This window comes from Bos indicus, chromosome 7 (genome assembly GCF_029378745.1).
Source record: "Bos indicus isolate NIAB-ARS_2022 breed Sahiwal x Tharparkar chromosome 7, NIAB-ARS_B.indTharparkar_mat_pri_1.0, whole genome shotgun sequence".
Taxonomy (NCBI): domain Eukaryota; kingdom Metazoa; phylum Chordata; class Mammalia; order Artiodactyla; family Bovidae; genus Bos; species Bos indicus.
The window spans coordinates 16,408,492-16,419,024 of NC_091766.1; the positions used below are offsets into that span (position 1 = coordinate 16,408,492).

At 60.2% G+C, this 10,533-nt stretch overlaps 1 protein-coding gene across 1 annotated transcript; it reads right to left on the minus strand.

The window, feature by feature from the left end:
- Nucleotides 1-888: 888 nt before the first annotated feature.
- PRR36 (proline rich 36) lies at nt 889-6,038 on the minus strand. Its single transcript, XM_019963392.2, has 6 exons — nt 5,702-6,038; nt 4,887-5,161; nt 4,675-4,774; nt 4,327-4,439; nt 2,035-4,245; nt 889-1,867 (listed from the first exon to the last, which is right to left on the minus strand). The coding sequence occupies exons 2-6, from the start codon at nt 5,152-5,154 to the stop codon at nt 1,359-1,361; spliced, it is 3,201 nt and encodes a 1,066-aa protein (XP_019818951.2). The 5' UTR covers nt 5,155-5,161; nt 5,702-6,038; the 3' UTR covers nt 889-1,358.
- Between the last annotated feature and the right edge of the window lie 4,495 nt (nt 6,039-10,533).

The following is a 10,533-nucleotide window of genomic DNA, read 5'->3' on the forward strand; positions in this document are numbered from 1 at the left end:
CTGGCGAGGACCCTCGACACTGGTGCACAGGCAAGGATGCCCGGCTAGAGGGCTTGGGGGGACACCCTAAGTTGAGATGAAAGGCGAGGCCCATGGCTGGGAAGCAGGCCCAGAGGGGCATGGTGAGGGCTCCTGGAGAGGAGTGGGCAATGGAAGCATGCCCAGATCTCCCACCAGCCTTGGAGAGGCTGCTCCTTCCCTGTGCTGCTCAGTGCGGTCCACCCAGGAGGCAGTGACTCCCCTTCCCAAGCCCAGGGCTCAGCTGCGGGCCTGCCTTTTGCACTGCAGCCTCCTTGGTAAGCAGAGGGCAGTGTGCCCTCTTGGGAGGCCCTGGAGGGACCCGAGATGGCCATCAGTCTCAGGCCTCCCCTGTCTCCAACACCCCAGGGCGTGGAAAGTAAAGGGGTGCACACTGTGAGGAAGAACCTCAGGAAGTGGCTTGCGCCCTCTCCTGAGATTCAAGCAATCCCTCCCCAAGTGTCTTCCCTGACCCCCCAAGGAGTGCCTACTGCTGTGGCAGAGTATGGGAAGAGCTTAGTCAACTGGCCACAACGGGCACACCTCGTTCATTCACTTGGTCGCGCAGTCCCACCTGGGCCCCTCCTGCACTTGATATTTCCATGAAAAGTTGGGCATAAGAATGCCTACATTAATGCACGCTGGTGGGTGCGCGGCGCTGGACCACGGGACTCTCAGCATTTCCTGATCCCACCAGCCCCTCCTTGTACGCCCCTACCCTCAGCGGAGGAACTTTGGGGAAAGCCTTCAACCAGAGCTACAACCTGCTGTGCACAGCCCCAAGGCTCGCCTGGCCCCTCGCGCCGCCCTGCGGTTGGATGCGCCCAGGAGGCCCCCAGCCCTTGACCGCAAAGAGGAAAGTAAACAGGCCTCGGTCTCTGCTTTATTGCAAACTCGGGCTGCGTGGTAGACAATACACTGGACACCGGGAAGAGCCTAGGCCGAGGAAGGTACGGGGCTCGAGGGGTGCGGGAGCGCGTTCTAGGCCAAAGGCGAGGGGTTCAAGGGGAGGGCCTTGGCCAAAGGTGTGGTTGGGTCGCAAGAGTGAAGTCAAGTCGCTCAGTCGTGTCTGACTCTTAGCAACCCCATGGACTGCAGCCTACCAGGCTCCTCCGTCCATGGGATTTTCCAGGCAAGAGTACTGGAGTGGGGTGCCATTGCCTTCTCCAATGGGTCACAAGCCTGGACCAAAATTCTAGGGCTCTAAAGGGACTGAGACCAATTCACGGGAAGCCGGGCTCCTGGAGGAAGGGAGGAGGAGATCTAAGACCTTTGAAGTGTAACCTGAGGGGCAAATCCTAAGGCAGGGGTGGAGTGGGCGGGCGGGGACAGGGTGGGGCTCAGTGGAAGGTCTCCACCTCTACCACGGTCCAGTCACCCTGCGGGGAAGCCACGTCATCCGGGGAGAAGCTAGTGACTGAGGTGATGCTGGCGCGGGACTCGTCCAGTGGAGACAACAGTTCGGCCCAGCGACCCAGTTCGGCGTCGCTCAGCGCAGTGCGGGCGCCGCCCGCGCTGCCTCCACCCCCGGCGCCCCCTGGACCACCGCTGCCTCCCGCGGCCTCCTCGGTCGCAGCTAGCAGCAGCGTCCGGCTCAGCAGGTGCTGCACGACGCTCGCCTGCAGCGCTCCCAGCGGCAGCTCTCCCAAGCGCGCCGGCTTCGCGCCACGAGAAGCCGCACCAGCCGCAACTCCAGCCGCCGCTTTCCCACCTCCCGCGCCGGGCCCGGGCCCGGGATCCAGCGCGTCTGTGGCGGGGCTCGCCGACTCGGGACCTTCAGCCTCGTAGATGGTGCACAAGCCATCAGCAGAGCCCGATCCGGATGCAGGAGACCAAGGCAGGGGAGCTCCTGCGGGGAGAGGGGCCGGGATGCCCAGAGAGAGCGGGAAGCCCCAACCCCGCCACGAGACTCCGCCCCTCCCTTCAGCTCCGCCCTCAAACCCAACTGTGTCCTACCCCCGAGCCGAGCCTCCGACCCTGCCCTCTCACATCCCAGACCTCGCGAGGACTGCTTACCTGGGGTGCTGCGGATGGCCAGAGGCGGCGCGGAACCTCGGCTCCAAGCTGCCGGGTGGCAGGCGGCGAGCTCGGCATCAGCAGGCGGAGAGGCTGCGGCACCGCCCTCAGGCCCACTGTCGTAGCCGCGTAGCTCCTCGGGCGTGCTGGTGGCGCTGCTGCTGTGGCCCGCCAGGTCCGGGCCACTCAGCGTACTGGATGGGCTGCGCGACGGCGGCGGCGGTGGGCCTGGGGCCAGCGCCAGGGTCAGCCGTGGGCCAGAGATGGGGGCATCGGGACCCGGGGTTGGAGGGCGGCGTGGGGCCTGCTGAGGAGGTGAGGCAGGGGGAGAGGGAGGGGTCTGCAAAGTCGGCAAGGCCAGGGAAGGTGGAGCACGTGGTGGGGGCGTGATCAGAGGAGAGGGAGGGTCTTGCAGAGGGGGTGAAGCAGAGGGAGAGGGACCAGCCTGCAGAGGGAGCGCGGACAGAGAAGGTGGAGCCTGGAGAGGAGGCAGGCTCTGAGGAGGAGTGGCCTGTAAGGGGGGCGTGCTCAAAGAAGGCGGATCCCGCGGAGGGGGTGTGGCCAGGGGAGAGGGAGAGTCTTGCAGAGGGGGTGAAGCTCGAGGAGAAGGGGCCTGAAGAGGGGGCAAGGCCAGAGAAGGTGGAGCCTGCAGAGGAGGCAGGCTTTGAGGAGGAGGAGTGGCCTGTAAAGGGGGCGTGCTCAGGGAAGGTAGAGCCCGCGGAGGGGGTGTGGCCAGGGGAGAGGAAGAGTCTTGGAGAGAGGGTGAAGCAGGGGGAGAAGGGGGAGCCTGAAGAGGAGGCGAGGCCAGAGAAGGTGGACCCCTCTGTGGGGGCAGAGCCCGAAGAGAGGGAGGACCATGCAGAGGAGATGAAGCAAGGGGAGGAGAGGATAGGGCCTGCAAAGGAGGTGAGACCAAAGAAGGTGAAGCCAGCAGAGGAGGCAGGCTCTGAGGGGGAGTGGCCTGTAAAGAAGGCGTGGTCAGAGAAGGTGGAGAGAGCGGATGAGGCACGGCCAGCGGAGGAGGGGTCGCCCGCAAAGGTGGTGAGGCTAGAGATGGGGCCTGTATAGGAGTGGCCTGTCGAGGGGAAGTAGCCAGAGGAGGTGGAGTCTGTAGTAGAGGCCTGACCAGGGGAGAGGGAGACTCTGAACGGGGAGAACTCTGCAAAGAGAGTGTGGTCTGAGACGGTGAGGCCTGTGGAGTGGGTGTGGGAGGTGTGTCCAGTGTACAAGGCGTGGCCTGAAAAGGTGGAGACAGAGGACTGGCCTGCGGAGGGGGCGTGGCCAGAGCGGAAGGAGCCTGAGGAGGGGGTGTGGCTAGGGGAGAGGGCAGGTTCCTCACAGATGCTGCTTGAGACAGAGGGGCTTGTAGGGGGGCAGCGGCTGGTGGTAGAGGACCTGCCGAATGTGGTGTGGCTAAGGGAGAGGGGAGAGCTGGAAAAGGAGGTAAAGTCAAAGACGCCTCGGTGGGGAGTACACTATGCAGAGCGGGTGAAACTGGAGGGACTGATGCCAGAAGAGGGGCCATGGCCAAGGGAGAGGCGGACCCCTCCGGAAAGGATGTACCCAGGTGTGTGGGTGGAGCCTGCAAAGGAGGTGTGGCCGGCGGAGAGGGGAGGGTCAGCAGAGAGGGTGGAGCCGAAGAAGAGGGAGGGGCTAGTGAATGGGGCGTGGTCAAAGGCCGGCTGAGGGCCTGAGAAGGGGGCGTGGTCGGTGGAGAAGGAGGGAGCGCGTCCCGAGAGGTAGTGGCTGGGACACACGGAGGTGGTGCGGTAGGACAAGGAAGAGAGGATGTGGCCAGAGGAGGAGAAAGGCCCCTCACTGGGGCTGTGCCCTTCCTGGGGGATGTGGCCTGAGGGGCGCGAAGGGCCTGCAGTCCTTTCGACTTGGGCTGAACAACAAGAGCCCGGGGTGTTCCAGCCGGGGAGGCTCCAGAGCGGACTGGGGAGGATAGAGGGGTGACGCTAGAGCCCAGGGGGCGCGAGGTTGGCCTCTGGAGGCTCCCGCCGGCGCTGGGTCGCCTCCTGGCGGCAGGGCTCGGCTCCGCCGCGCTGCGCTCTGGGGCGCTGCTCACTGACTTCCTGGAAGCCTCAGTCGTTGGGGGCCGGAGCCGGGCACTTGGAGCTGCCCGGGGCACACCCACCTCAGCGCCCGCAGCCCGGGGCCGACGGGAATTGACCGGGGAGGGGATGGCTGGGGTAGACCCAGAAGAATCTGGGGACAAAACAGAAGGCCAAAGGTCACCAATACTTCACAGCTCAGGAACCCCGCCGGTTCCTCCCCCAGGTCACATACCTCTCCGGGCCCCGGTACTCAGGGTGCTCCTTCTGGGTGAATCTGTGGCTTTTCCTCTGGCCGCAGGTTCCTCAGCTGGGGGACGGAGCCCCTTCTGCCCAAGAGGGCCTGGTCTGAGGACAGGAGGGGCTGCGATCAGGGCAGAGCTCCAGTTCCTGTTTCCTCTCCCAAGTCTACATTTCCCCATCTGTAAAATGGGGCATATGCTCTCTCTGCCACCCAATAACAGCTTTCACCAATTTGTGCCCAGTGACCAGCAAGTGCTCCCACACACTTTAATTAAAGGCTTCCAGAGGGAGACACTAACTCTTGCCTAAGGGACTAGGGGGGTGGGGGCGGGTGTGTTACCTGGTGGGCGCGCTGGCATGCCCGGGGCTAGAGATACAGCCTGAGCCTGGGGTCCTGGCAGGGGCCCGCTCCCCTCTCCCAGCCGCTGGGGGCCTGGAGGCTGTGGGGAGAAGGCCGAGTCAACGCAGGTGCCCCAGAAATCAAGGGGATGCTGGTGCCTCAGAGGAGGGGAGGCAAGATGGGGTCAGAATCAGGGAAAGAGGTTGAAGTACCTGGGCTCCGGGGGCCCGTCCCAGCGCTCCGCGTTGGCCCCAACTGGGGAGTAACCTCCGGGAGAGCGGTTCCCCGGATACCCCCGGTTCTCTCTGCCAGGGGCCCTCGCCCTGCGGCTGCTGCTGCTCCCAGAACTCGGAGAGCCGCGCTGGTTACTGGAGGAGGGGGTCGTGGAGACCCTGCGGGCTTGGGGATCTGAAGGCCTGGAGGGCGAGAAGCGGGCGGGCGACCGGCGGCCGCTGCCCTGGACTTGTCCCTCTTGTCCATCCAGCACCTGACGAAGAAACAGATTAATCAGCATCCCAGGTCCTGGACCGCTATGCTGCCTGCAAGGCTCTGGGTCCTGGCACCTCTCTGCTCCTTCTCCTGCGTCACCACCCATGGGCGCCCAAATCTCTGCTTGGATCCACTTCCTTCCACCCACCCACCACTCACCAGCGCAGCTGCTCACGGTGGTCCCCAAGTCTCGTCCTTATCGCCTTTCCTCCAGGCCACACCTGCCTCTGCTCCCTCTCAGGACTAGAGATCAACCCACCTACCCCTCGCCCCTTCAGGGCCTTGACCACCAGCGTTGGACCAGGGGGCCTGCCACTGGTTCCAAATGAAGGGATGAGCATACACCCCGGTCCCCTCGCCAGCCCCCAGAGCAGTCCCGGGCCTCCGGGAGAGATGCCGGCACCTGCCGGGAGGAGGAGCGGTCCCGGCAGCCCGCGCACGGGCTTGGGAGACAAAGAGCCGCGTTCTGAGCCCGTCCGCCTGCGCCAGCTGGGCCCTGGTCCGCGCCGCCCTTCCACCTGCTCGCGCCACTGCTCACCTTGGGCTTCGGTCTCCCTCCGCTCCACGCTGGGTCGCCTTGGGTGCGGCCGGGTGGGAGCGCCGCGGCGGTGGCTGCGGCGAGCAGAGGGCAGGCGAGGGGAGGGGGCGGCGGGCGGCGGCGCAGTGAGGCGGGCCCGGCCCTTGGCGGCGGGCGGGGGAGAAGGGGGCGCGTGCGCTGGATGCAGACCGGGAAGGCGCAGGCGGGAGCGCGCGGAATTGAGTGGGGAGGGGGGAGCGCGTGGGAGGCACAGGCGGCTTCTCTGCGGCTGCGCCTGAGGACCTCAGACACCCAACCGGAGGGGCTTCGGGGAGGGGGTAATCCCTTGGGGTCTGCGATCCAGTCTAACCCCCTCTTCCCCACCCGCTGCCACACACACACCTGCCCAGGCCCCCACCCAACCACCTGGAGACCCGAGGCCCGCCTGACCGCGGATAGGCTGGGCCCTGGCAACCAGGGAGGGGGGCGGGACCATCGCCCCTCGAGCCCAGTTCGCCAATCCGGCCTCTCGATGTCCCTGGCCCAGTCTTCGCCTTCGCGACCGCAGAGGCTGCCCCCGGACCCAGGTTTCCTGGGGCTTCCACCACTCTTTTACCCTAAGCTTTTTCACAGACCCAAGGAAACCTCCTATCTCGTTGAGCTCGGGGGACTGGTGGGAGAATGAAGCCCTGGGAAAGTAGGGGTAGACCCCGATTTGGGGGAAGAGAGGAAAAAAGAACGAGGGGGAGAGAGAGACCGAGGCTGGTGAGAAGTGACCCAACCTTCTACAGGGCAGCGCAGCCCCACTCTCCACACCCTCCCAGGTCACATAAAGTCAAGTCAGCAAAGGCTTCCGGATAGAGCCAGGCTTTGGGGAGTTGAGATTATTGGAGGCGTGTGGGGGGGGGCCGCTGGAGGTGTCAAAACCAGTGCATGAAGGAGCTGAAGAAATCCCGTTCGAGGTTTCCCAGCCCAGCCTGAGGTAGTAGGGGTGTCATTTTGGTGATTTGCCAACTGGTACAGGGGCCACCTGGAGTACCTTGATCGGGGGATTGTGGCATGGAGGGGATGGAAGCATGAAGAGGGACATGGCCATCTTCCGCCTCCCTGAGCTGGGGGACAGTGCCAGGCGCCCTCTTGCACCTCTGCTTATACTCAAAACCACACTGGGGACTTCCCTGGTGGTTCAGTGGCTACCCTCCCAACACAGGGAACTAGACCCCACATGCTGCGAGTTTGCCTGCTGCAACTAAAGATCCCGTGTGTCGCAACACAGACTGAATGAAGATCCTGTGTGCTGCAGCTGAGACCCAGTGCAGCCAAATCAATTAATTAAAAAATAAAAGACCACATCGACCCCACAGAAACACTGGGCTCTCTGCTCCCAAGCCTAATCTCTCCAGACTCTTAGCTACCCACTATCCCATCCCAAAGAACCAGCTCCCTCTGCCCCACCTCCTCCCCATCACATTTGTTCATACAGAGAACTTGAGAATGCCCTACGTGGTCCCATTCATACAACCTTCTGGAAATTGCAAGCTAATCTATAGACAGTGACAGAAAGCAACTCAATGGTTGTTGGGGTCCAGGGAAGGGAAACTTGAATAGCCACTCTAACTGATTCCTGACCCTGAGAAACTGCATGTGTGCTCAGGTTCCTCAGTGATCCTATGGACTATAGCCCACCAGATTTCTCTGTCCATGGGATTTCCTAGGCAAGAATACTGGAGTGAGTGGCCATTTCTTCCTCTGGGGATCTTCCCAACCCAGAGATAGAACCCTTTTTCTCCTCTGTCTCCTGCATTGCAGGTAGATTCTTTATTGCTGAGCCACCAGGGAAGTCCTGAGAGACTGTCAGACAGTAAATTCTTGCTGTCTTAAGGAGCTAGGGTTTGGGGCAGTTTGTTACACAGCAATAGATAGCTACCTCAGGTTCACAAAACCTTAAAACTGGTTATAAACAATCAAGTACTGGTGAGAATATGGAGAAATAAGAACACGTGTGTACCATTAGTGGGAATGTAAAATGATATAGCCACTGTGCAGAGAAGGCAATGGCACCCCACTCCAGTACTCTTGCCTGGAAAATCCCACGGACAGAGGAGCCTGGTAGGCTGCAGTCCATGGGGTCGCTGGGAGCCGGACACGACTGAGTGACTTTACTTTCACTTTTCACTTTCATGCATTGGAGAAGGAAATGGCAACCCACTCCAGTGTTCTTGCCTGGAGAATCCCAGGGACGGGGGAGTCTGGCGGGCTTCCATCTGTGGGGTCGCACAGAGTCGGACACGACTGACGAGACTTAGCAGCAGCAGCAGCAGCATAGCCACTGGACCCACTAATATGAGGCCCCCAGAGGATTCAGATTCATTGAGATGGACGGTATAATGCTGAGTGCCAGGGGCTGGGGGAGAGGAATAGTGAATTTGTGTTCCATGAGGACAGAGTTTCAGTTTTTGCAAAATAAAAAAAGTTCTGAAGATGGATGGTGGGGATGGTTGCCCAACACTGTGAAATTACTTAATGCCACTGAAGTGAGAGTATTGGTTGCTCAGTCATGTCTGACTCTTTGGTGACCCCAAGGACTATAGCCCTCCAGGCTCCTCTTGTCCATGGGATTCTCCAGGCAAAAATATTGGAGTGGGTTGTCATTTCCTTCTCCAGAGGATCTTCCTGACCCAGGGATCAAACCTGAATTGCAGGGATCAATCTGCATTGCAGGCAGATTCTTTACCTCTGAGCCACCAGGGAAGCCCTTAATGCCAGTGAGCTGTACCCTTAAAAATAGTTAGGATGGCAAATTATGTGTGTGTACGTTACCACAATCGTTTAAAACCCTGGATAGTGTGCATGTGGGGAAACTCATGAACTACTAATGGGAATGTAAAGTAGGGGATCTTTCTGGAGGACCGCTGGGAAGCATTGCATGATGTCATATGGCTAAGACATCCCACTCAAGCATTTGTACCTGTGACAGATCCCGTACAGTCCCTCCCATATCCTCTGAGCACCCAGTCCCCACGTGCAGGGAAAGTCAGGAGTCCCAAGGCATGGAGTCCCTCCACTCCCGTCTCCAGAGAAGCCCTCAGCCACAACAGACAGAAGCTGGTGCAACAATACTTCCACTTCTCCGCCACTTGGGTGGGTACACCTTGGAGGTGCATCTGCCAGAGCTACCCTCATTAACACTTACTGGCTTACTGGCTTCCTTCTCTTCCCCACTGGCTCACCATTAATGCTTCCTGAGTTCACCTTCCAGAGAAACTATTGCCATCTAATTCCTTGCCTCAGGGTCTGCATCAAGAAGAGCCTGAACTAAGCATCCATCCATCATTTACTGAATGCCCACTGTGTGCCAGGCACCATCTGAAGTGTCAGAAAAGATATGTGTCTAGGGCTCATGGGGCTTCAGTTCCGATGACTGCAGAGACTATTGCACAAGAGTGTAAAGCAGTGTGTAACAAGACACGCATCCCAGCATATAGCTGAGAACAAACCCTCAGGACATGGATCTCAAGGAGCTACTCCAGAGGCTAGGAGGAAAAGGAGAAACTATTCATCTCAAAAGGCCCCTTTGCTACCACTTCACCTCACCCTGTTTTGCTATATACACAGCATAAGTGTATGCTCAATCGCTCAGTCATGTCTGACTCTTTGAGACACCATGGGCTGTAGTCCGCCAGACTCCTCTGTTCATGGGATTATCCAGGCAAGAATACTGGAGAGGGTTGCCATTTCCTTCTACAAGGGTCCTTCCCCACCCAGGGATCATACCTGCATCTCCTGCACTGGCAGGCAGATTCTTTATGACTGCACCACCTGGGAAGCCCCTATATACACAAGCATTTGTCACAAATTGACATTATCTTGTTCCTTAATTATACACATCCTTACCCTCTCCCTGTCCCCACCCCCATCCACACACAGACACACACACACACACACACACCAATAGAGCAGAAGCTCTGAGAGAGAGAGAGAAGATAGCCTCACTTATCTTGTCCACACAAAGATTAATCTTTGGGCGGCCCATGGCCAAGCCAACAGGGACTTCTGCAAGGGGGTCACGACCATTGCCAGATTTCACAGAGGAACCTAAGCTTAGGGGGTCCCAACCCTCGAGGTTTCAGAGTATCTCTAATCTGGTGAACTTGTGGGCTTCTTTTCCCCATGAAAGATGGGGTATCACTCGCCCATCTTCTCAGGTCTCCTCTCCCTTGAGTCTAGCAGACAGAGCAGATCAAGGTAAAAGTCTTGTCTGAGATCTAGGGCAGGCCTCCCAAAGTGGGGAGGAAATCGTGGGGGTTGGGGCAGCAAGGTCTCCCTTTGAGAAGCAGACCTCCCAGATTGGATTCCATCCTTGGCTCCCAGAGCCCTCTGACCCCGGACTCTGTCTCCTCCCCCAGTGAAGAGCCTCCCTTGGTTGGGTGGTCAGAGCAGGAAGGAGAAAGCGCCCCGCCCTCCCTTGGGCCCCCGATCACTGATTCCCTGTTTGAGTTTCAAAGCCAAGTAGCTGCACCTGGAAGTGAAGGGAGGAGGAGGGCTTCCACCTGTTCCTGACTGGTCTATATAGCTTAGCTCCTAGAAAAGTACTCTCAGGTTGGCTTTGGGCGTCCAACGCCTTCAGCCCCCCTCAGTGCCCCCCATGTCAGCTCCGCCCCACTGCAGCGGAGCGCAGAATTCTACCGTTCCTGCTCCTCCGACGAGCTCCTCCCCTTCCCGGGGACTCCAGGGTTAGAATCGCCTACCTCCGGCTCTCCGGCGGTACCGGGAGTCCCGGAGCGTCCGAAGGGAGGCGGGACCGAGACGGCTGGTGGGCGGGACGGGGCAGGGCAGCCCGCGGCTCCGGTCCC

Coding starts and splice junctions, on each gene's coding strand:
- PRR36 (XM_019963392.2), bottom strand. CDS start 5,154: ATGGACAAGAGGGACAAGTCCAGGGCAGCGGCCGCCGGTCGCCCGCCC. Junction 4,440..4,674: donor CATGCCAGCGCGCCCACCAG/GTAACACACCCG, acceptor TCCTGTCCTCAG/ACCAGGCCCTCTTGGGCAGA. Junction 4,246..4,326: donor GAGTACCGGGGCCCGGAGAG/GTATGTGACCTG, acceptor TTTTGTCCCCAG/ATTCTTCTGGGTCTACCCCA.